Raw genomic sequence first — 22,928 nt, forward strand, 5'->3', positions numbered from 1 at the left:
CAAGGGATAATCAACAAGCTGGAAAGTCTTGGGATGGATTGTATGGCTGTGGTCCAAAGGCTGGCTTGGCCAAGTTAGCAAAGGCTTATTCTATGTTTGGCTGCAAGGCAATGAGGTTTTTAATCATAGCAACTCTACTAAGATGTAGAGGGATATCTCAGAAGCATCCTGTGTGCCCCAGATGAGATAATATATCCTTGAAGTACTGATATCAGCACCTTGTGGCCAGACTAGCCAGCAGTCTTAGAGAGAGTCCCACAGTCTCCCCAACCCTGACCTGCCCCAGGGCCCAGGGTTGGGGAAAGGATCACAGGATTGAACATTTAGAGCTTAGAGCTGTGAGGGACCTTAGAGGTCACTAGTCTAAACTCACCCCTTCCTTATTTTATAGATAAGGAAACAGAGCCAGGTAGTAAATTGGAGGGCCTGGATTCAACCCTAGGTCCTTTGATTCTAAAGACCAGTGCTATATGATACAAACAGATTGGTACCAGCTTTACACTCACAGAAGGCCCAGGAATTTTAAGTCCCAAAGATACTAGGATGTTTTTCCCCTTCAAGGTCACTTAGCTCTAGAACCCAAGGGTCTGAGTTTCTTCACACCAGGGTCCTCTAATTGTAATCCATGTATGACCCAGTAGACTTCTTGTTGCATTATAGAATGTCAGACCTGGAAATGGCCTTAAATATTATGTATATATACATATATATACATATATATATATATATATATGTGTATATATATATATATATATTAAATTAAATATTATTTAATCCAGAGTCCAGTCTAAGATCAATTAGTCTTAGCACCCAAGGTCTCCAAGTAGCTCAGGGTCCTTCATATGCCTAATAGGTCATCTTTTTGTCCTGGCTGTTATCCTGATGGGATCATAGAATACAAGAACTGAAAGGGACTGCAAAACCATCCAGTTCTAACCATTTCATTTTTACATATGGGGACACTGAGGCTAGGGAAGTGGTCACTTCTTTTAACGAAGATGAATTCAAATCTTGCCTCAGACACTCACTAGCTGTGTGAACCAGGGTGTCATTTAACCTCTGTCAGACTCAGTTTTCTCATTAGTAATATGTAAACCAATAGCATCTGCTTCACAGGGTTGTTGTGAGGATCAAGTGAGATAATAACGTATGTGCTTTGTAAACCTTAAAGTGTTACATAAATGCTACCTATCATTATCGTTACCATTATTGCCCAGGGTCACAGTGGAAGGAAGCTCCAAGGAGGGATCAGATCACTGCTTGGGGGTAGATGGAATGATGACAAGAAGCAATGCAGAGAAGGCAGAGCTGATAAAGTCTTACTTTACTTCCATTTTCTCTGCCGAGAATAATGATCTCTGGACTGGAAGGGACAAGGGGAAAATCACTATTAGGGAATCAGAACCCAAGATAAATAAAGAGATAATAAGAAAGCACCTGGTTGTCCTTGACTGGCTCAAGTCACTAGAGCCAAATGACCTCCATCCCAAGGTGGTAACACAACTGACTGGCATGACGACTGAGCTACTTTCAGTGACCTTCTAAAGATTATGGATTTCCTCAGTAGTGACACAGGCCTCCCTTCAGTGCCTCACTCCAGATATTCCATCTCTTGACTCGGTGCATGTTCACTGGCTGTCATCGATGCCTGGGATTCTCTGTCTTCCTCCAACTCCCATCTAAAATCTCACCTATTACAAGAAGTCTCTCCTGATCCTCATTAATGCTAGTGCCTTTCCCCTGAGATTATTTCCAATGCATCCTGTCCATATCTTGTTTGCACACAGTTCTTTGCATGCTCTTCCCCCGTTAAACTGTGAGCTCCTCGAGAGCGAGACCTGTCTTTTGCCTGTCTTTGTATCCCCGGCACTTAGTACAATGTCTGGCAGACAGTGTAAGCTTAATGAATACTTGTTGTTATTGTTGATATATAAGTGGTGGAGTGGAAAAAGAGCACTGGAGAGTCATGAGACATCAAGTCTGATCTAGGCTCTTCCACTGGCTAGCTGAGGAACCATAAACAACATAAACATGGGAGGTAATGGTCCCATGTGATGGTCCAGACATTCCTCTTCTCCATTTCATCCTCCACCCACCTGTCAAAATAGGGAAGAAATTAGGGGGTTTGGGGTACCTTTGTATCCTTAGTACCTAGTTCAACAGTTTGCTTATTGTACTGTAAGTACTTAAACTTCATTGAATATGTGGGTACAGAGGAGGGGTGGAGATTGTGGAGAATAGGAGAGATGCTATAGGATAGATTTTCAAAAAAGGAAGAGACTGGAATTTACATATTATATAAGCTGCTATCTATTCTTTTCAATTCTTGGCATAATTCTAGAACATAATATTAAAACGCGGGTCAGTGACTGTCTAGGAAAGGAAGTGATGATCACAAGCAATACGGTGTTATTCAACATAGGTGATGCGACAGTAAACTCAGTTTCTTTTTTTGACAGATGGATTGAGAGGATGCTACAGATATATTTTACTGAGAGAGAGAGAGACAGAGACAGAGAGAGAGGAAGCCACTTGTAGCAAAGACTGTCACTGTGTAGCTTGAAGGGAGGCAGACTAAATATCTTGAGCCTCTTCTCTCTGTCCTTTTTTCCAGGGGAGGCTTTCATTCCTGCCAGGAGAAGAAGCAGGAAGTTGGGACCAGAAGCCACTCTGCTGTCCTCAGAGAGGGGAAGTGCTAGGCTGGAAATGTGTCTGCTCCTTTAAATATTCATTTAGGGGATATGATTGGGTTCAAAGTAACCTTTGATCACTTTGTGTCACTCTGTCATTTCTTGGGGACAAAGGAGACTGTAAACTCTGAGCCCTTCCCTCCCTAACCCTAGCCCCACAATGAACACACATAGCAAATAGCAATGAAATCCATTTATCGAAATCATAAAGTAGAAATCAGAGAAAGTACACATAGGAGAATATATACCAGATGATACAGAGTGAAGGAGCTCTCCCATTGAGAGTGAGATAACTTAGCTCAACTGAGAGAGTCCTGGATTTCTCCCAAGGGGAAACTCCCTACTGTCTCTATAGTGGCAAGCTGGGAGTAGGGACATAGTGGAGACTGCTAGTTCCTCTCTTGTCTTCCCAGAGTCTTCTCCTTCATTTTTTTTTAAAGGATAGGCAATGGAGTTAAGTGACTTGCCCAGGGTCACACAGCTAGTAAGTGCTATGTGTCTGAGGCTGGCTTTGAACTCAGGTCTTCCTGAATCCAGAGCCAGTGGTCTATCCATTGTGCCACCTAGCTGCCCCGAGTCTTCTCCTTCAGCAGCCTGAAGTGGGGTTGGCCCCTTCCATCTTCTCCCTCTTGAATCTAGAAGCCAAAAGCTCCTGAAGCTAGTGGACACTTTGAAGAAGTCTTGAAGCTTGATAAGTCCCTGACAAAGGGGACTGTCCCTGAAAAGTCCCACAAGGGGACTGTCAAAAACTTGAGCTCTCTGTCTCTCACCAGCCCCACCCCACCCTTCCCACAGCTCAGGGGACTCATCTGCATCAATAAGGAGAGTTCTGTACCAATGGGCCTTGCAACAGTTTCACCTAGATTTTAGCAAAGCATTTGACAGTTTCTCATGCTGTTCTTGCAGAAAAGATGTGGGGGGTGGCGGGGACAATAGCACAGTTTGGTAGATTCAGAACTGGTTGGGTGGCCTCTCCCCTTACTCCAAATAGTCATGAAAGGTTTGATGTTAGCTTGGAAAGAGGTCTTCAGTAGAATACCCCAGGGAGCTGTACTTGCCACTAAGCTGTTTGCTGTTTCTGTCATTGATTTGGATAAGACATAGATGGGAGGCCAGACATGAAAAATGGTATGTCAACTAAAAATGACAAATTGTGGCAAGTGAGAAGGTGTGCAGGGAGGAGAAGAGCATGGAGTAGAGATCTATCTCTTTGAGGAGTGGTTGAAGGAGCTGAGGATGTTTACCTAGGAAAAGAGAAGCCTATGGAAGGATATAATTGTCTCTAAGTCTTTAAAAGGCCCTTACATGGGAGAGGAATTAAGCTTGTTCCACTTGGCCCCATAAGACATTACTAGAGGTAATGGGTAGAGGCTGCAGAGAGGAAGATTGAGGCTCAATATAAGGAAGTATTTCCTAGCAGTGTAAGCCCTAAGTGGGAAGGGCTGACCTGGGGGGCAGCAGATGCCCGTCTCATTCAAGATCTTCGAGCAGGAGCTAGATGACCACGAAGAATGAGACCTAGACAATAGCACAGTTTAAACAATTCAGAACTAAATGGTTGCCCAGCCAGAGGGGATTCTGGGACAGTATGACCTGCGCTACATGGGTTCTGAGGGTCCTGACACTCTGTGAATATGAAATTATAGAGGCAGATCTTGGCTAGGTGTAATGAAATTTCCTAACAATTAAGCAAGGCCCAGTGGAACATTATTGGGGGATGTTGTAATGGGGAATCCTGTGAGGTACATGTTGGATGAGCTGGCCTCTCCAGCCCCTTCTAACTGTCATATTCTGGGCTTCTTTGAAGTCTCAGGGCAGGGACTATAACCCAGGACTTCTGGCTCTTCTAATGTTTCTACTCTTCTGTACTGGTTCTTCTCCAAACCCTTCTTCAGATCCATTTCCAGAGTCTTTTCTTCATGCTCTGGCTCATCTGTTCTTGTATCCTTGGGCACAGAAGGCTTCAAGAAACAGGGCAGGATTTCTCTGAAGTGAGCTCCTTATATTAGGACTCAGTCAAGATATAATGAAGAACCTTCTATCAACCAGAGCCGTCCCAGCATGAGATGAACTGCCTTGATAAGTAATGGCTTCCCCCTCGCTGGAGAGTCTAGATTGCTAAAGACCATTTGGGGATGTCATAAGGGAATTTCTGTTCAGGTACAGGCTCCATTAGAAACTTCTGAGGTGCCTCCCAGTTCTGAGAGGCTATGATTTTGTTTTTGAGACTGGGAGTGCAGTGGTCTTTCCTGGCCTGATCCCACAGCTAATCAGCATGGAAGCTTTGAACTGTTCTGTCTTCAACCTCAAGACTCACCACATTGAGGCTAGACCCAATGGGGGCACCTGATTGCCCTAGGCCACTGCAGCTCAGAACTCCCAAACTCAAGTGATGGGCCAGCATCAGCCCCTCCTTATCACATCTAGTGATTCTGTGATTGTGAAGGAAACCAGTCTTGTCATTAACTTCAAAAATGTGGTGGAGAAAGCCCAAGTGGGTCTTTTATCAGCAGAAACAGTATGATCCATGAAAAGAAGCATGGGTTAGGGTCTGGAACACATGGGCTCAGTTTAGCTCAATTTAACAAACATTTGTTAAGTACAGACTGCATGTGAGACACTTTGCTAGGCACTGAATTCTCCCAGGACTGCCACACAGTCCTGGCTCTCTGACCCCAGGCAAATAGAGTTACTTTTCTGGGCCTCAGTTTCCTTTCTTTTTTTAATTAACTTTTTTTTTTATTTTTAGGCAATTGGGGTTAAGTGACTTGGCCAGGGTCACACAGCTAGTGAGTGTCAAGTGTTTGGTCTGAGACCGGATTTGAACTCAGGTCCTCCTGACTTCAGGGCCGGTGCTCTATTCACTGCGCCACCTAGCTGCCCCACCTCAGTTTTCTTACCTGTGAAGTGGAACTAATAATCTCTGCACACCTTTCCCTTGGGGCTGTTGTACAGTTGATAGCACTATATAAATGTGAGCTATTATTGTAATATTGTAGCTGCTCTAGAAAATGGAATGGAATGGGATAGAAAAGCATTTGTTACTCCTTTCTATGTGTGAAGCGCTGTGCTGAGTGCTGAAAATACAAATTGAAAACCAATACAGTCCCTCTTCTCAAGGAGCTCACATTAAGGGGAAACCAACATATATAAAAGGTTTTAGTTAAAAAGGGATAGACTGAAGGCCCATTGGTTCTTAGGGTGTAGAGGAAAGGTAGATGAGAAGATCCAGGATTCCTTAGTATTTAGCAGCAGGCCACAAGGAAGCACATGGGGGCAGTAAGGGCCTCTGTGGTTTTACCATAGATAAGGTCGAACTTTAGCTTGACTCTAACATAGTGATGTCATTTTGGTCTTCTTCGAGAAGGAAGGACAACAGCCAACCAGACAATAGATAGTAAGGCCCAGGAATCTAGCATGTCCCTAGATGGGTTGTAGTTGGTGACTCCTTGACCATATAAACTGTTTGAGTGGCCATGTCCCAATCAATGATTGTTTGAAAAAACCTAGTTGGTCCCAGGGTCAAGGGGTAGGGGGGGAGGTGTGAAAGGGTCAGCAACTATCTGTGCATCACCTAGTGGAAAATAGACAGTAAGGGCTGAGGTCAGAGATGGAGAGGTAGACGGCTTTTTCAAGGAGTGTTGCAGTCAAGAAAAAGTGAAAGATGAAACAATAGCTGGGTGGACTAGGAGTCATGGAAGCCTTTTCAGATTGGAGGGTGGGGTAGACTGAGCAAATGAGAAATGGACAAAAGCCTGGGACTAGAACTGAAGGAGGCAGTCAGAGCACTCTAGAGGGAGGTCAAGAGACACCATGGTTAGGGGAAGGATCGTCAGACTTGGAATCAGAAACCTTGGGTTAACTCCTTGATCTGATGTTTAACTATTTGTGTGACTTTGGGTACATCCATTGACTTCTCTGAGCCTCAATGTCCACAACTGTGACATGGAGCCAATAAGCTTTCTAAGCACTGTAAACTTCTGAGTCCAACAGAAGTGTGAGGTATTGTTATATGTAAAATAAAATGAGGGGGATGGGTTAGCCTTGGTATTCTGTGACCCTTGGTTGATACCTGTTACAGCATACTCCAAAAGCCTCTGATTCTGCTCGTTCTGTTTTTCTTTTCTTTTTGAGCCATGTTAGGTACATAGTGGGCTGGGACTTGAAGATCTGTCTGTTGTACTGAGACTTTTTTTTTCCCAGTAAGGAAGAAGTTATTAAGCACATATGACCTGTGTAAGTATTTCTATATAAATAGAAAAGTGGGAACAATTCCTGCTCTCAAGGAGTTCACATTCTAATGAGGGACAATACATAGAGGTTTTATCCGCACATCAAATGGAAAACCTTCAGGTCCTTTGGGTCCATCAGCAAAACAGATGGTAATATGTCTTCTTTAATATCAATTCCACTGATAAAATCATATCAGCTTTTTTTATAAGTAATATTTTATTTTTTCCAATTACATGTAAAGACAATTTTTAACATCCTTTTTTTAAAAATTGTGCTCCAAATTTTTTCCCATCTTCCTTCCCCTCTCCCCTCCCTAAAGGTAAGCAATTTGATGTAGGTTATATATATGCAATCATGTAAAACATATTTCCATATTAGTCATGTTGTGAGAGAAGAAATAGACCAAAAACAAAAAAAAAACAAGAAAAAAATAAAGTAAAACTAGAATTCGTTGATCTGCATTCAGATTACATCAATTCTTTCTCTGGACGTGGATAGCATTTTCTATCATGATTCCTTTGGAATCGTCTTGGATCATTGTATTGCTGAGAAGAGCTAAGTTATTCATATCTGGTCATTGAGCAGTGTTGTTGTTAGTGTGTGCAGTGCTCTCCCGGTTTTGCTCACTTCACTTTGCATCCGTTTGTGTAAGTCTTTCCAGGTTTTTCTGAAATCTACCTCTTTGTCTTTTCTTAGAGTACAGTAGTATTTCATTACATTCATATACCACAACTTGTTCAGCTGTTCCCCATTTTGTGGACATCCCCTCAATTTCCAATTCTTTGGCACCACAAAAAGAGCTGCTATAAATATTTTTTGTACTGAGACTTTCTCTGTGACATCCTGTGCCCAGTGTTAATGTGCATTTCTTGCATGCATGAGAAGCATAACATGAGTAGATAGCCTCAGAGCATTCTAGGTTTTGACTGTGCAGGTAGTGGGGTAGAATTCTAGGGGTAAAAACTATCTGTGGATAATTCACAATATGGTTGATTCAAATATGGGTAAGGGATAATAACTAGCAAAAGATTGACCAGCCAGGTAAGTGCCTTACACACACCTGGTGCCTTCTATCTTCCACATCTTTGCTTAGACCACTTCTAACTATCTGGAGTATCCTCTCTGGTCTCCTTTAACTGTGCTTTCTATCCATCCTTATTCCTCCCCTTCTTAAGTCCCACCTTCCCTTGGAAGCCTGTCCCAATTGGGCCTAGCCCATAGTAATCTAGCCTCTTCCAGCTATAGTTTGGTCAGCATTGATCAAAACCTTGGACTGTGAGTTACTCACTTTTTTACTCTCTCTTGACAGACTGTGAGCTCCCTGAGTGACTCATTTCTGCCTTGACCATGCCCGGAAACAGAACTCTACACCTTAAGCATTTATCAAGTGCCTGTTTTGAGCAGGATACTGTGTTAGGCTCTAGAGAAGCTTTAACGTTTAGATGAGGACAGTCCCTGCTATCATGGAGCTCACGCTTTGGGTGGGTGGGGGGGCAGAGTATGGCACAAATAACTATAATATGCAATTTCACAGCAAAAGTGGATTAGCATAGCACAGTGCTTTACACATGGCTTAATGTTTGTTTAATAGAAATGATTTCTTGAAATAGAGCTCTGGAAAACCAGGCTTTGATAAAGCCATTGGGATTCAAATAGAAGTACTTGAGCATGCCTTAAACCCAATCACTCTGGCTCTCACTGATTGACCAATAATAGGTCCCAGCCCGAGCCTCCCTAAGTCATTGTTTGGGTTTTGATGACTCAGAGTGAGTGTAAATAGCAATTGTTTCTGTTCTGGCCAGAACAGAAGAAGGAGGGTCCTCCCCTCCCAGTTTACTTTTTTTTTTTTAAGTAGGGAAAGTGGGCTATCTTTTGCCTCATTTCTTACCTGTCCTTAAATCACTAAATGAGTGTTGCCTCAGACAAACTGAGACCTGGCAAAAACCTTAGCTTAAAAAGACTAAGATCACCCTCTGCATCTGGGGTCATCTCCAGTTGTCCTGATCTCTGCCTTGCCACTGGACTCAGATGGCCGTAGAGGAAAGAGTGAGGCTGACGACCTCGCCCAGCCCTGCCTCACTTCAATCCAGTTCACTCAAGTCAAGACATCGCCCTCCTGATGTTATGGGTCCTCTTCCAGAGCAAAGGGCAAACGACAACAACAACAACAAATTATATTCACACAAAGTTCAGTGTTCAGGTTGGAGCAAGAATATAATTATTGATTGGAGGTTGTGATCAGGGAAACCTTCCTAGAGGAAGCTGAACACTGGGGATGGTTCTAGCAAAGGCATGTTGGTGTGAGAACATGGCTCTAGTCCCTGGAGGAGAAAAGCATGAGATAGGGCTGAAAGGTAAGATGAATGACACCAGAAGTCCTTGTATGTCAGGCAGAGGAGTTTGGACTTTACTGGGTGGGCAATAGGAAGCCAGTAAAGGGACTTGAGCAGAGGACTGGTATGATCTATGCATTAGCAAGATTACTCTTAAAGTTATGTGAAGAATGAATTTGCAGGAATAGTTGTTAGGAAGGTATTGCAGTAAACTCGTTGAGTGGCAATGAGTGCCTGTATGAGGGGGTGGTAGTAGGAATGGAATGGAAGAGAAGAATGGGAGATGTGGCAAAAATATAATCCATGGTACTTGGTAACTGATTGGATATGGTGGTGAAGGAGAGGAAAGACTGAATGATAAACTCAGCATTGTGTATATGGGAGCCAAAGTGAATGGTGGTGCCACAGAAGGAACTAGTTTAGCATGGGAAATAAAGAGCTTGGCCTTGGACCTGTTTAGTTGGACATGCTGCTGGTGGGCCATTCATGAGTTGAAAATCCCATTTAGGACTTAGGAGAAAGGTCAGAGCTGAAAGGATAGACCTTGGTGTCCTCTGCCTAGATGTGGGAGGTGATATGGAGACAGTGAATGACATGACCAAAGGAAAGAGCATAGAGAGGGCCAAGGACTGACCATTGGGGAACACCCATAGTAGAAGGTTTAGACGAGAAGCAGCTAGAGAAGTAGGAGAACCAATTTACGTTTGCAAAATAATCAGTCTTGATTCTGGACTCTTCCTGGCTCGCCAGTTGGCATTCTAATTACATTTGGAGTCACCATGTCTAGTTAGAAGTTGCTTGGAGTGAGAAGAGAATTAAAAAAAGCAAAACACCACGAAAGAGTGTTTCTGAAACCAAGAAATGACAGTGTCCAGGATAGAGGTTGGGGTGGATTTTTAACACCATCAGAAGCTACAGAAAGTGCTAACAACAAACCATTGCTGTTGTTGAGTCTTGCCCAATTCTTCTTGACCCCATGGACCATAGCACACCAATTCTGTTCATGGCCGTTGCAACAAATTATTCTCATCTGCCCATTCTGCAAGGGGTTTTCACTTGCTTCGGGTAGACATGCCCCTAACTCACTGATGGATTTGAGGCCTGTCAATTGCCCTCAACCTGGGTTAGCCCATCTGCTGAGATGGTGTACCAGGGTGTGGCTGCTGCACATGCTACAACTTCTTGGAGTTACAGGTGAGAGTTGGGTGACAGGTAGAAACCAGAGGTGGATGAGTAGCCCTCACACCAAAGCTGCTAGTCCTCCCTGCACACCCCATGCACCCTGATAGTGGAGTAGAAAGACTGTTAAGAAGCAATTAGAGGCCAGGAGACGTTATAGCCAATTAATTTATACAGAGTGAAATTAGCTCAGTTTTGTGATTTTCTTCAATGACACTTAGCAGCCAAGTAGTGAGAGTAGACAAAATTAGATTTGTCCGAGGCCACAGTAGATGTGACATCTGAACACCTAAGAGGATAGGAGGAGGCAAAGAAAGGAACATGAGAAGGGTCTCAAATAAACTTTGCTCCTTTACCCTGTGACTTGGGTTCAGCTGGGGTGCTACCAGAAAGCGGTAGTTAGTGGATGGGAGGAAGGTGAAGCTGCTTAGAAACCCAGTGATAGGGCCTGAGATGCTTCTTCATGGGAAGCAGGAGAGAACCCCCATTGTGCATGGCCTTCTGGTGACTGAGGGTTATCATGGGAGAATCTCCAACAGGCTTAAAACCTGGGTGTCATCTTTGACTCCTCACTCTCCCTTATCCCCCATATCTAATCTGTTGCCAAGTTCTGTTGATTTTACTTTAATAACATCACTTGCATACATCCCCTTTTCTCCTCTAACCCTGCCACCACTCTGATACAAGCCCTCATCGCTTCACATCTGGATTATTGTAACAGCCTGCTGGTGAGTGGGTCTGTCTGCTTCAAGTCTCTTCCTCTCCCCGATGCATCTTCCACTCAGCTGTCAAATTGATCTTCCTAAAAGCACAAGTGCAGTCATCATCATCATCATCATCATCACATACACACATTTAATAAGTTCCAGTGACTTCTTACTACTTCCAGGATAAAAAATAAAAATCCTCTGAATGACATTCAAAGCCCTTCATTACTTTCTCCTCCTTCCCCCTCCCCTGTCAGCCTCTTCACCGTCTTCTCACACCTGCCTGCCCTTTACAGACTCCATGATCCAGTGACGCTGGCCTCCTGGCTATTCCTCAGACATGGCTGTCCCCCATGCCTCCGAATCTCTCCCTCCTCATCCCTGCCTCCTGGCCGCCCTGGCTTTAGCCTCAGCTAAAATCCCACTCACAAGAAGCCTTTCCCAGTCACCCTTAATGCTGGTTCCTTCCCTCTGTTGATTGTCCCCACTTTTATTCTACATATATCTTCTTTGTGCCTAGTTATTTACCTGTTGTCTCTCTCGTCACACTGTGAGGTCATTGAAAGCAGGGACCGTCTTTTGCCTTTCTTTGTATCCCCAGTGCTGGGCAAAGTGTCTGACACATGGTAGGTACTTAATAAATGCTTAATGGCTGACTACCTGACCTTAGGAATCCAAAATGTTAGGTTCCGTTCTGAGCTCTGAGCTCTGTCACTTAGATGTCTGACTATGGGCAAACTCATCTTCCTCAGCTGTGAAATGAAAGGGCTGAATTAGACACATAGTCTCTAAGGTCTCTTCCAGCTTCGACAGTCTTCAGTGCGATGAGTCTCTGATTCTGGGATTCCCAAGTCCTGGGCCTTGGAGCTGGTGAGAGGGCCTATCATCTCGTCTGCTGTGAGCTCAGTGAGTTTGTGGTGCCTGTCTGCTTGCCACCTCTGCTCCTGACTTTGTCCCTGGTTTGTGTGTTCGCGCCACAGAGAGTGGGTGGAAGATACTCAGCTATGGATCCAGCAGGTGTCCAGCACCCCCAGCACCAGGATGGATGTGGTGCGTCTCCAGGAGCAGCTGGACTTGAAGCTGCAGCAGCGCCAGGCTCGCGAGACTGGCATCTGCCCAGTGCGCAGGGAGCTGTACTCACAGTGCTTCGGTGAGTGTGTCTGGGGGCGGCAAGGTGGGCAACGTGGGGAGCAGGGGGAGCACAGGCACCCAGCTGGGCTCAGCTCGTGATAATGGCCACCTGGGACTTCATCCTCTGAAGAGCTCGAAGGGTTTCCTCCCCTGGCGTCGTCGGCTATGAAGATGCTATGGCGCATCGGAACTGGGGCTCTCACAGTTGGGGTGCTGAAGCCCAGAGGGGTTGTCAGTAAGTCAGCAAGCATTCATGAGGATCTCACTGTGTGTGCCGGGCACCGTGCACAGATGGGCCTCCGAAGAAAGGCAAAAACAGTCTGTGCCTTCAGACAGCTGCCATTTTAATGGAGGGGACAACTGGCCAACAATCACGTGCATACAAAACATATACAGTGTAAAGGAGTGCTAACCTCTGAGGGCGGGCTTGGCAGTGGGAGTGGGGCGTGGTGAAGACTGGGAAAGCTTCCTGTGGAAGGTGGGATTAGAGCTGAGTCTTAAAGGAAGCCAAGGAAGCCAGAAAGTAGAGGTGAGGAGGGGAAACAGTCCCAGAGAGTTGGAAGGGAGGGGGGGCTGTGATAAGAGGTCCAAGACCACCAGGAAGGGTGGACTAGACTTAGAGATATGTCTCAGTTTCTTATAGATTCTAAATATCAGGCTTTTATCTGATATAGTCACAGAAGATAATTTCTGCCAGTCTGTTTCTTTGCCTTTAAGGGTATTGCTTTTTGTTACATGAAATTCTTTTTTAAAAATCTGTGTATAAACAAAGCCACTGATTTTTGTGCCTTAACAACTCCTGCCATTTGTTTGATTAAAATACTCATACTCTCTGTAGATGGGACAAATGTGGTTTTTTAAAAGTACCAGGCCCAAGGTCACATCCAGCTCTAGTAGTAGTCTACCATCTCCAAGCCCAAGGTGGTCCCCTCTGCTAATTCAACTCCCTCCTTGGTAATGAACACAAATCTCCTTACAGAAACCCCCCTTAATACTGGTGTTCATGCATTTGGCCTCTGGAGGCCCTGGGCACCTCACAGACTGCTCCGCCCCATAGTGCCCACCTCGGCAGCTTCAGGCGGCCATTCCCCTGGCGTTGTGACCAGGCCACGTGAACATGGAGTAGCTGACGCCTCTTACTTCTGACCTCGCCTCAGCTCACCTGTCAGTACCCTCATTACAACTGGAGTCACTGCTTGTGTTTAGAAGCTGCTTGGAATGGGAAAAGAGAACTCTTTGGTGATTTGAAAATATACAATCCAACCACATTCAGACCACAGTCCAGAAACTTATTTCAGAGACTAATTTGCTTACCATTTGATAAACTGAGTGGCGCCAAGAGATTTCACCAAGAGGTCTCCTTTTGGATGCTCCCCAGCTTCTCAGGGTCAGGCTAGGCACTTGCTAATCAGGACCCCAGGAGAACTGAGATGCCCAATAGCCCCATCCAGGCCTAACCAATCAGATGGCCATACGGGATGCCTTCCCAGTCTCCTACAGAAAAAAGTGACTTCCTAACACCATGCACAGCATCTGCTTGATAAATGGTTATAGATGGGTAATAAATGCTGAATTGTAGTGGAAGGAGCACTGGCCTGGGAGTCAGGCAGGAGCACAGGGTTCAGATCCAGTGGTGTCATTAACCTTTTGTCTGACCTGAGCAAGTCACTTCCCCTTGCCAAGATGAGCCTCTGTTTTCTCAGCTGTTAAATGAGGGGGTTCTGATCGCACTAGGTACCATGCCTTACAAGGATCCATGGAGAACCCTTGGAGTGCGCACGACAGTTGAATTTGCCATTTGGAAGTAGGTTAGAACTTTTCTGCTTAACCTCAGAGGACAGTACCAGCCATAGTAAGCAGGTGGAGAATAGAGAGGAAGATTTAAGCTCCAAGTAGGGAAAAATTTCCTCACAATGAAAGATATCTAAACATAGAATGAGAGGATCAGAGTGTAAATCATAAACTCTACCAACCTCCATGTATAAGAGAATGACACTGAAACTCATTGAGGGGGTATAGCTTAGATGGTTCTCAGAGGAAAATTTTTCTCTAAAAACTTAGACTAACAGAACAGAAAAGGAGAGGATCAAGACACTGAGTATTCAGACAACCTGGAAAAGCAACAAATGAACAAGCCCAGAATGAGCCCCAAAGAAATGTTGACAATTTCAAAAGTGGCATGGGTTGCCTCTGGATACAGCAGGCTCTTAGCCTCTCACTGGAGGGCTTCAGGCAAAGGCTGGATGGCAGCTTGTTCAGGAGGCTGGAGGTGGGATTCCTATCCAGCATAAGATTCTATGAGATGCTTTCCTGGGGCCCTTCCAGTTCTAACATTTGGGGTTCTCTGGCATCTGCTTCTCTGCTACTGACTGGGGAGGGGTGTGAGGATGCAAAGTGCCCCAAACAGCACCAACTTTGGACTTGGAGGCAGAAGATCTAGGCTCAAGTCCCAGCCCAGCTACTGCTGTATAACTGTAGGCAAGTCACTTAGCTTCTTGGGAGGCTCCTCATTTCCACTCATCTGTAAGGTAACTTGGGGGTGTTTGTGAGAAAAGCCCTTTGAAAAACCCCAGTGTAGATATGGGAATAACAATTATACTGAGTAGTGGGCTTGTATCCTCAACATATCTTAAAACTCCTCAATTCCACAGAGAGGTGAACTCCGGCCTGCTGTCAGGGCATTGTCCTAGGCTGACTGCCTGGTACTCCACAAACCTTGGTTTTGGCATTTTGTCTCCATCAGAGAAGTGCTTGGTCTGGTGGGAATGGACTCTGTGAGTCATCACATTCCTTCCTTTCTGCCCCATGAGGGAGAGAGAGTGCCCCCCCAGTTTTCCCTGAACTGTTTTTTTTTTTTACCTTGGACCACATCCCCAGTTTGAGTCAAAAGCAGTCAAAAGCGTTCTTCCCTGGGAGAAAATATGGTTGATAATACCCAAGTTGCCTTTTCCAACCTGCTGTCTTCACTGACCTCTTTTTGTGTGTGTGTGTGTGTGTGTGTGTGTGTGTGTGTGTGTGTGTGTGTGTGTGTGTGTGTGTGTGTGTGTGTGTGTCTCCCTATGTCTTGGAAGATGAGCTGATCAGAGAAGTGACCATAAATTGTGCAGAGCGGGGCTTGCTGCTGCTGCGTGTCCGGGATGAGATCCGCATGACCATCGCAGCCTATCAGACCCTGTATGAAAGCAGCGTGGCCTTTGGCATGAGGAAGGCACTCCAAGCTGAGCAAGGGAAGTCCGACATGGAGAGGAAAGTGAGTGGGATGAGGGGACTCATCGTGCACTCTCTGCCCCCCATGGCCAAGCCTGCAGATGCTTGTCCCCTCTTTCTCCTGCGCCCCTCTGTTCAACTTCGGTCCAGGAGGCAGAAGTCCCCCTCCATTCTAGACTCCTGGAGTCCCCTAGGACACTCCTCATGTTCCTCATGTTCTCAGAAAGCACAGCAAAATTATGCCAAACAGTCCTGTCTCATATAAATCTCATCATTTATATTTCAGTAGGTCACACCATTTTAAATCACAATCACCTTCTAAGCATATGGTGGAGTTTACTTTTGGGTTTCTTTCCTGGGCTTCGGTGTCAACAATTTGGAATTCCACTGGGTGGCAGTAAAGATTCTGGGAATATGGGATTTTCCCCTTGGTTTCATACATGAACTTAGATCTAACTCAACCTGTTGCACGCACATTCTCTCTCTCTCTCTCTCTCTCTCACACACACACAACACACACACACACACACACACACACACACACACCCATTCTGGCTTCCTCCTCTGTGAGGAAATGAAATGTCTCCTTTGCTCAGATTGCAGATTTAGAAACAGAGAAGAAAGATTTGGAGAGGCAAGTAAATGAGCAGAAGGCTAAGTGTGAGGCCACTGAGAAGCGGGAGATTGAGAGGAGGCAGGTTGAAGAGAAGAAACACAATGAAGAGATTCAGTTCCTGAAGCGGACCAATCAGCAGCTGAAGGTGAGGCCTGTCACTTCTGGGGTCGTGAACCTAATTCTCTGGAGGGCCAACCATAGCCTAACATTTTCTCTTCTAGCTTGGTAGGAGAAAGCAATGGGCTGGCTCCCTCCTCCTACCTCCCAGGGCTCAGATGGATAGCTCCCTCTTCAAGAGAAATCTGTTCCCTAAGTGGGTGTGGAAGAAAGTGAGGTTTACATCCCACCACAACTAAAACCTTTGAGCCTCTGGTTTGGGCAACATTTCCCCCTGAATAACAGAATAACAGCACAGGAAGTCCTCCCTGGCAAGTCATTACATTTTCTCATCCTGACATTTTAGAGACTCCCATTCAGAAGGGCCAGGCTTCAAATGCACATGGATGTTTTATCTGAGGTCCCTTAGGCCAGAGCTTGACCTGGTCAGGAAAGGCCCCAGAGTGGGGAGGGGCAAGAAAAAACTTTTACAATTCTAAGTCTCCTCATGGTATGCTGTGAGAAGAGCTGGCCATTTGTTTATTTCTCTGCTTTAGTCCCTTTATCTACCTAGAGAGGAACACAGCCAAGATGGCTTGTCATCCACTGAGAGTGTGGAACGGCCACTGCTGCTGCTTTTCCTCTGCCCACCACTGAAGGCTCTCTTGGGGAGAATGCTGCATTATCTTCTAGAGGGAGGTCTTTCTGGGCTTTGGCCGGCAAAGGCACTCTAGGAAGAAGGATCTTCCCACTGTCTCTCCTCTCTCCTTAATGGAAGACCTAGCAGGAGCTTGTAACTTTGAGATTGGCAGGGACACGGGCTTCCACACACCAAAAATACTCAATCTGAAAAAGGGAGTGTTGCTTCCAGTGGTATCAGTCTTTGTTGCCGAAAATTGATTTGCTGTTGTGACTCAAAATTCTTTTTAAGAAGAAAAAGATCAATCCAGAAATCTTTACAGGCAGATAAGTAGTCCTGAGAGTAAATCTTTTCCTGTCTTTCACAGATACTTTTGGTGTATCTTAATCTGCCAGGGAGTTTGCAATAACAAAAGCAAAGGAAGCTACCTTAGCATCTTTCTAACACATCCTAGCAACTACCTAATCCTTAGGAAGAAGGATTCTTTAGACACGAGTTATTTCTATGAGCACAAAGCTGTCCTGCTTCAAAAGCAGTGCTTGCTTGCCTTCCCCACCCCAGGACAGATGTACCTACCACAGTGATTTATTTTAAACAGAACAGGTGTCTCTCGGGGCACCATCAGCTTGACTTACAAAATGGAGACAAACTATACACTAGTAGCAGTTTTCTTTAATTGGGCGTCAAGTTGTCTCAGTGATGGAGAATTTGCTATTCCACATCCCCTTTTCCCACCTGGCACACAACTCCTGAGTTCCAAAACTGGAGGGCCAAATGTTTAATTTAGTGGACACAGTCAAGCCTGAAATGTGAGTCCTGAAACCACTGTTTCAACAACTTTTATTCAATTTCCTCTTCAATGCTTTACATTATACCCTGAGCCTGGCCATTGTATGCAAACCAGAGCAGCTCTGGTTTCTCCTAATGCAGCAAGACCATGCTGCCAAGCCAGAAACAAATTTAGAAAATATGATGTTAGGAATGAAAAAAAGAAAACCCAAACCCTAAAAACCTTGGGCCTGGCTGTCTGGACTATTGCAGCTACTTCTTTTCAGGGACTTTTTTCACCTTGGAGTGCTTGACTCTGGGAAGAAGGCTCCAACTTAAATGTAATGGCTTCTGTTTTTTGTTTTTCAGGCCCAACTAGAAGGCATCATTGCACCAAAGAAGTGAAGATTTCCATGTGGGCCCCTGTGAGAACTATCCCTATATAAAGTCCCCTGTAATAAAAAGCTACAGTTCAGTGAGTGAACCAGCCCACGCTCCTGGCCTCCAGAAAAATCATCATGCAACATTTACACCATTGCCTAAATGCCCTGAAAACACCTCAAGATCTGGTGGTAATGTCCAAGGCTGGATGATGGGAATTCATGTCTCCCAGGTATCTTCCACATTTGGCTTGCCAGACAGTTTTGGAATTAGCTGAGAGTCCACTTGGCACTGCTCAACGTAGACCTCTGAGCAAGGGCTGTCCAGCTCAGGGGCTGAAGTGGCCATTGTTCCACCTTTACTCCTCTAGCCAAGTGAAGCAGCTCCTTCTCCTTTGAACTCTACTTTTCCAAACTTCTCTCTTTTTCAGTGCTTCTCCCAATGTTTGCTACCTTTTCCACTCTCCTCCAAAGGGTCACCTGTCTGGGGTCTGTCTTTCCCCACTCAACTGTAGTCCTTAGGACCTGTTTTATGCTTTGCTTCCAGTTAGCCCAACCCTTCTCATCAGTCAACCACTATGGCCTCAACTGTTTCAAGGTGCCAGCAGTCAGTAAGATTTTAACATTTGTGGCTTTGTTTAGGTATTTGCTAGAAAGAAATCTGGGTCACAGACGTCTATCACGGGGAGGCCACATACAGACACCAAGGTGGCACAGCAACCTATTTCAGAAAGTATCTGTTGTTGTACTTGCTCTTAGACTGCAGAAAGAGGACCTGTCCTCTAATTAGCTATGCCCAATTAATCAGAGATGATCAAAACCCCAGGGAAGCAACTCTGATTTATTACTACTGGTAAACCAATCAGTGAGAACTGACCAGGAATGGCTACCACTCTTGTTCAGGAGGGTAAACTTTCAAGTGAAAGTAAAATAAATCAAAATCAGGTTCCCTGGTTTTTGGGTTTCTTTATTTTTGTAGCACTATACCTGTTAAAGGTTATTTTATGGCCTAGTAAATGAAAATTGAAGCTAAGAGGGGAAAAAGAACTGACTCATTTCTATTTGGGGCCAAATGGGTTTAGTCTGTTCAAACTAGTTTTTCCAAGTAGCATGGCAAAGACTTTTAACATGGCAGGCTCTACAGGCACTTGCTCTTCATGGAGACTGGCACCTAGGGCAGCTGGAGAAGGAACCTCCCTAGTTAAGTGGGTCTCTTTGTCAGCAGGGGAAACCCAGAATCCCGCTCATTACTATTTAGGTGGGGAGATTTGCTTGAAAAAGGGCCATATCCTGCAGGAACCATTTGCTTCCATTAAGGCAGGCACTACACGTTCACCATCCTCAGACTCAGAAAAGGTGTTGTGCCTCCCTAGCACTGGGCAATTCTCAGACTCTGCTATGAAAATTTGCATGGGCTGTGAGTATCCATGGCACTCTATTCACTGAAAGTGAATTCCAAATTCTGGACCTGCCACCCAGCACCTCGAGTTCCTGAAGGAAGCTGATGCTGCTGTATCTTAAGTTTAGGCTACATAAAATATTTCTTGAAAGTATTCCATTTCACAAGACTCTCATGTTTCTGATCTAACAAACAAATGATTAGACAACCATTCTTCCTCTACATCTGCTAGCTAAGTACCATGATAAAGCTACCTCTTGGCAGGACTCAGAGGGTTACTTGAAGTATCCCTGAAAATCCCTAAGGTTTCCATCACCTAATATGACTTTAACTAGTCAAGATAGCAGTATTTCTTTGTGTGTTTTCTCAAGTACACATGATTGATTTCTAATGTCAGATCACAACAGTAGCAGTGTGGTCTTGGAAATACAAACTACATGAAGAAAATGTACACAACTAATCGTATATTTTTGTAAATTTTAATAAACTAATTAAAAAGTTACTGCTTCCGTTTGAATTGTTTGTGGTGATGATTTTGTCTCCCTGAGTCACTGGTCTTCTTTTTGTTCCTATTCTTGTTTTTCACGTTGTGAGTGTCATAGTAGCGAACCCCAACCTTTTTGGCTCTCTTCTGCCGGTCTGCTTGCCTTCGCTGCAAGAATGAAGAAGGTCAAGTGTCAAACCAGGAAAGCTACAAAAAGGACATTTCTTTCTGGTCAGTGGGATGTTCCTGAACAGCCTTCCATAGCTACTAGATGATGTGAGTTTAGTTCAGAAGTCTGTCCTGTAATCATGCCTTGTTTCGGCTACTTAATTTACTTCTAGAACATGTCAATGACCCCCAAGCTTACTAGGACTGTGGTCACAATACAGGGCTCTGGCTCCCTGACAGGCTAGTAATTTCAAAAAGTCACATTAATGCTATGAGGGTTTCCACTGTGGTCTTTATAACAAGCACCTGGGGTAGAGGAAAATGAAGAAAACTTACTGCCTTCGATGTAAGCTTTGGAGACTTATTTTCAGGCTCTTCCTCTTCATGTGCCTTTCTCTTTTTTCCTTTCTTGGTATGTCCTGAAAAAGGAATGGTAACTTGAACATACAAACTACAAGGCTGTGGACTAAATGACTGGCTTGGGACCAATACTGGATTCTTCTCAAAGAAGGAAATTAGAAAACTTTCTTTGCATTTTCCATTTAATCTCAGTGAATATGCTACTGAAGTTGTGATAATATCCTTAGATGAAGAGGGCAATACCAGCTACAAACACTTCAGGAAATTTCAGTGTGCACAAAGAAAAAATCCAGTGACAAAACACAGAGGCTACCTTTACCATTACTATTACATGAAAATCATACATAACTCAAATTTCCATACTTCTTTAAAATTTACCAAACATTTTCTTCACAAAATGACAATGAAAGATCTATAGCTCTGAGATATTAAGTGACTTCCACAGAATCACCCAGTAAATGTGTGCCAGAGCCACATGTCAAAGCCAAGGAGGACAGAGGATGCCTTCTCAAAATCAATGCTCATTCCATTACTCAATTGGGAAACCATGTTTAAATGACTTTTACTTTACCTTTTTCTTCTATATCATCTTGCTCTCTGGATCTGGGCTCAGATTTGGAAAACACCTTTTCGGTAAGTCCTCTGGGAATTCTACAAGAGAAAGGAAAGCAATGAAATGACCCAGAGAGCAGAGGTTCTCACCATATAACAAAGACAACATCCTGAGCCACACACACACAATTTCATCTGGCTAAAGAAAAACCCTTTAGGAAAGCTCCGCTGTCAACAAAGAGAAATACCCTCATTATTTCTATACTTGAAGAAGAAACGAATAAGCCTCTGTAACTCAGCTAACTGAATGTTATTTATATGTTGTTATTATTTAGAGATAAAAGTGAACTCCATTCTATGTACTGTCCCAGGACCTTATAACACATAACCTGGGAAGAAAAGCAGGCCTCACACCCAAACTGCAGTTGTCAGATGCAATGACACGTTACCTGATTGCTGAAAACTTTCTGGCTTTAGCTTTGTTTAAGAACTTCTTGTATTTAGCAATTTTTTCATCCAGAGCTTTAATAACTGCTTTGGTACCAATTTCTACATCTCCTTGGGATGCCTGGTTTAACTCCTTATGTTCTTCCTTACGCTGTTCTTCTTCCACTTCCTCCTCCTCCTCTCCCAAAGAGTCATCAAATTCTCCATCGCTGTCTGAGATCTCCACAGGAACCAGATCTTCTCCCGTAAACTGAGGCATGACATTGATCTTGCCAAAGTTCTGTCGAACACGTGCCAGAAGCTCCCTCATTTCAGCATGTGTGTCATCGCTCTCTTTCTCTTCCTCATTCCTTTCAGCCACCACCGTAGCTTCTTGACCTTCAGTTTCCCCCCCTTCCTTGGTTTCATGGGGTGATGCTGTTGAAACAGCCAAGGATGCTGGGAACTATTGAAAAAGCAAAAGCTAAGAATGAAGATTTTACCTTACAGTCTCTATCTAAGGCCTGCCTTTTCCCTGGACCCTTAAGACCCCATCTATACTCTAAATCCAAAGTCATGGCACAGAATTAGTCTAACCCAATAGCAGTCAACAAGCACTTGTCAAGTGCTTACTATGTGCTGGGGACAGGCAAAACCGTGGTCCTTACCCTCAAGGAGCTCATATTCTAATAGAGAACATGCATTCAATGCTAAACACAACATGAAAACTAGGTCTTCAACACAAGGAATGCTGTCTCAGAGGTAGAACGCAGTGAGAGAAGATCACAAGGTCAAGCACTCAGGCTTTCAGTAAGTGTCTGGGAAGAGCAAACAGAGTCATGGAAATAGTGTGAGTGTGTGTTTTGTGTGCTGGAGATGGAATGTAGGTGATGTCTTTGTTGTTACTGTTCAGTCATGTCCAGCTCTTCATGACCCTATTTGGGGTTTTCTTGGCAAAGATACTGGAGCAGTTCGCCATTTCTTTCTCCAGTTTATTTTACAGATGAAGAAACTGAGGCAAACAGAGTTAAGTGACTTGCCCTGGGTCACACTGCTACTAAGTGTCTGAGGCCAAATTTGTACTCAGGTCTTCTTGATTTCAGGCCCGCCTCTATCCACTGCGCCACCTAGCTGTAGCAGATGATCTCCAAGGTCCCTTTAACTTAAAAATCCTGTGATACCTATGATTTAGCAATGGAGATTATTGGTGAGAATCAAGAACATTATCATCCTGAAGGGCAGTGATTAGGAGGTAGAATTAAGCATAGAAAGGGAGGCAGTACAAAACCCTAAATCAAGAGGTGTGGCAGTAAATGGCAAAACAGAAATACAAAGTTATCTTGGGGCAACAAGTTTTTTCAGGGTCAGGGAAGTCTTGTACGTGTCTGAAGGTCAAAATGCTAATGGAAAGAGAGGCAGTGAAGAGTAGAGAAAGGAACGGGATAAATGTGAACAGAGGGCCTTCAGAATTCAGCAAGAGAAAGATCAAGAGCATCTTCCATTACCTTCTGTCAGCCCAAATCAAAGATGAGGTTTTTCATCCAAACCTGTCCTATAAG

General features: G+C 44.4%; 2 protein-coding genes across 3 annotated transcripts in view; one reads left to right on the forward strand and one right to left on the reverse strand.

Annotated features, from left to right (window-relative positions):
• DNALI1 (dynein axonemal light intermediate chain 1) overlaps positions 1-19,896 on the forward strand; it is a 23,854-nt gene extending 3,958 nt beyond the window's left edge. For both annotated transcript variants that reach the window (XM_020983633.2, XM_020983631.2), the window contains 4 exons: positions 12,123-12,292; positions 15,345-15,523; positions 16,077-16,241; positions 17,970-19,896. In XM_020983633.2, the coding sequence (XP_020839292.1) occupies positions 12,123-12,292; positions 15,345-15,523; positions 16,077-16,241; positions 17,970-18,005 (550 nt within the window). In that variant the 3' untranslated portion in view covers positions 18,006-19,896. The remainder of the gene's footprint in view (positions 1-12,122; positions 12,293-15,344; positions 15,524-16,076; positions 16,242-17,969) is intronic.
• The window catches only part of GNL2 (G protein nucleolar 2), a 23,359-nt gene continuing 20,275 nt past the window's right edge, over positions 19,845-22,928 (reverse strand). Inside the window, exons 13-16 of the mRNA XM_020983629.2 lie at positions 21,393-21,835; positions 20,963-21,042; positions 20,368-20,450; positions 19,845-20,031 (exon numbers count right to left, since the gene is read on the reverse strand). Of these exons, the coding sequence (XP_020839288.1) occupies positions 19,879-20,031; positions 20,368-20,450; positions 20,963-21,042; positions 21,393-21,835 (759 nt within the window). The 3' untranslated portion in view covers positions 19,845-19,878. The remainder of the gene's footprint in view (positions 20,032-20,367; positions 20,451-20,962; positions 21,043-21,392; positions 21,836-22,928) is intronic.

This window comes from Phascolarctos cinereus, unplaced genomic scaffold, assembly GCF_003287225.1.
Source record: "Phascolarctos cinereus isolate Bilbo 61053 unplaced genomic scaffold, phaCin_HiC Scaffold_726;HRSCAF=1367, whole genome shotgun sequence".
Classification (NCBI taxonomy): Eukaryota; Metazoa; Chordata; class Mammalia; order Diprotodontia; family Phascolarctidae; genus Phascolarctos; species Phascolarctos cinereus.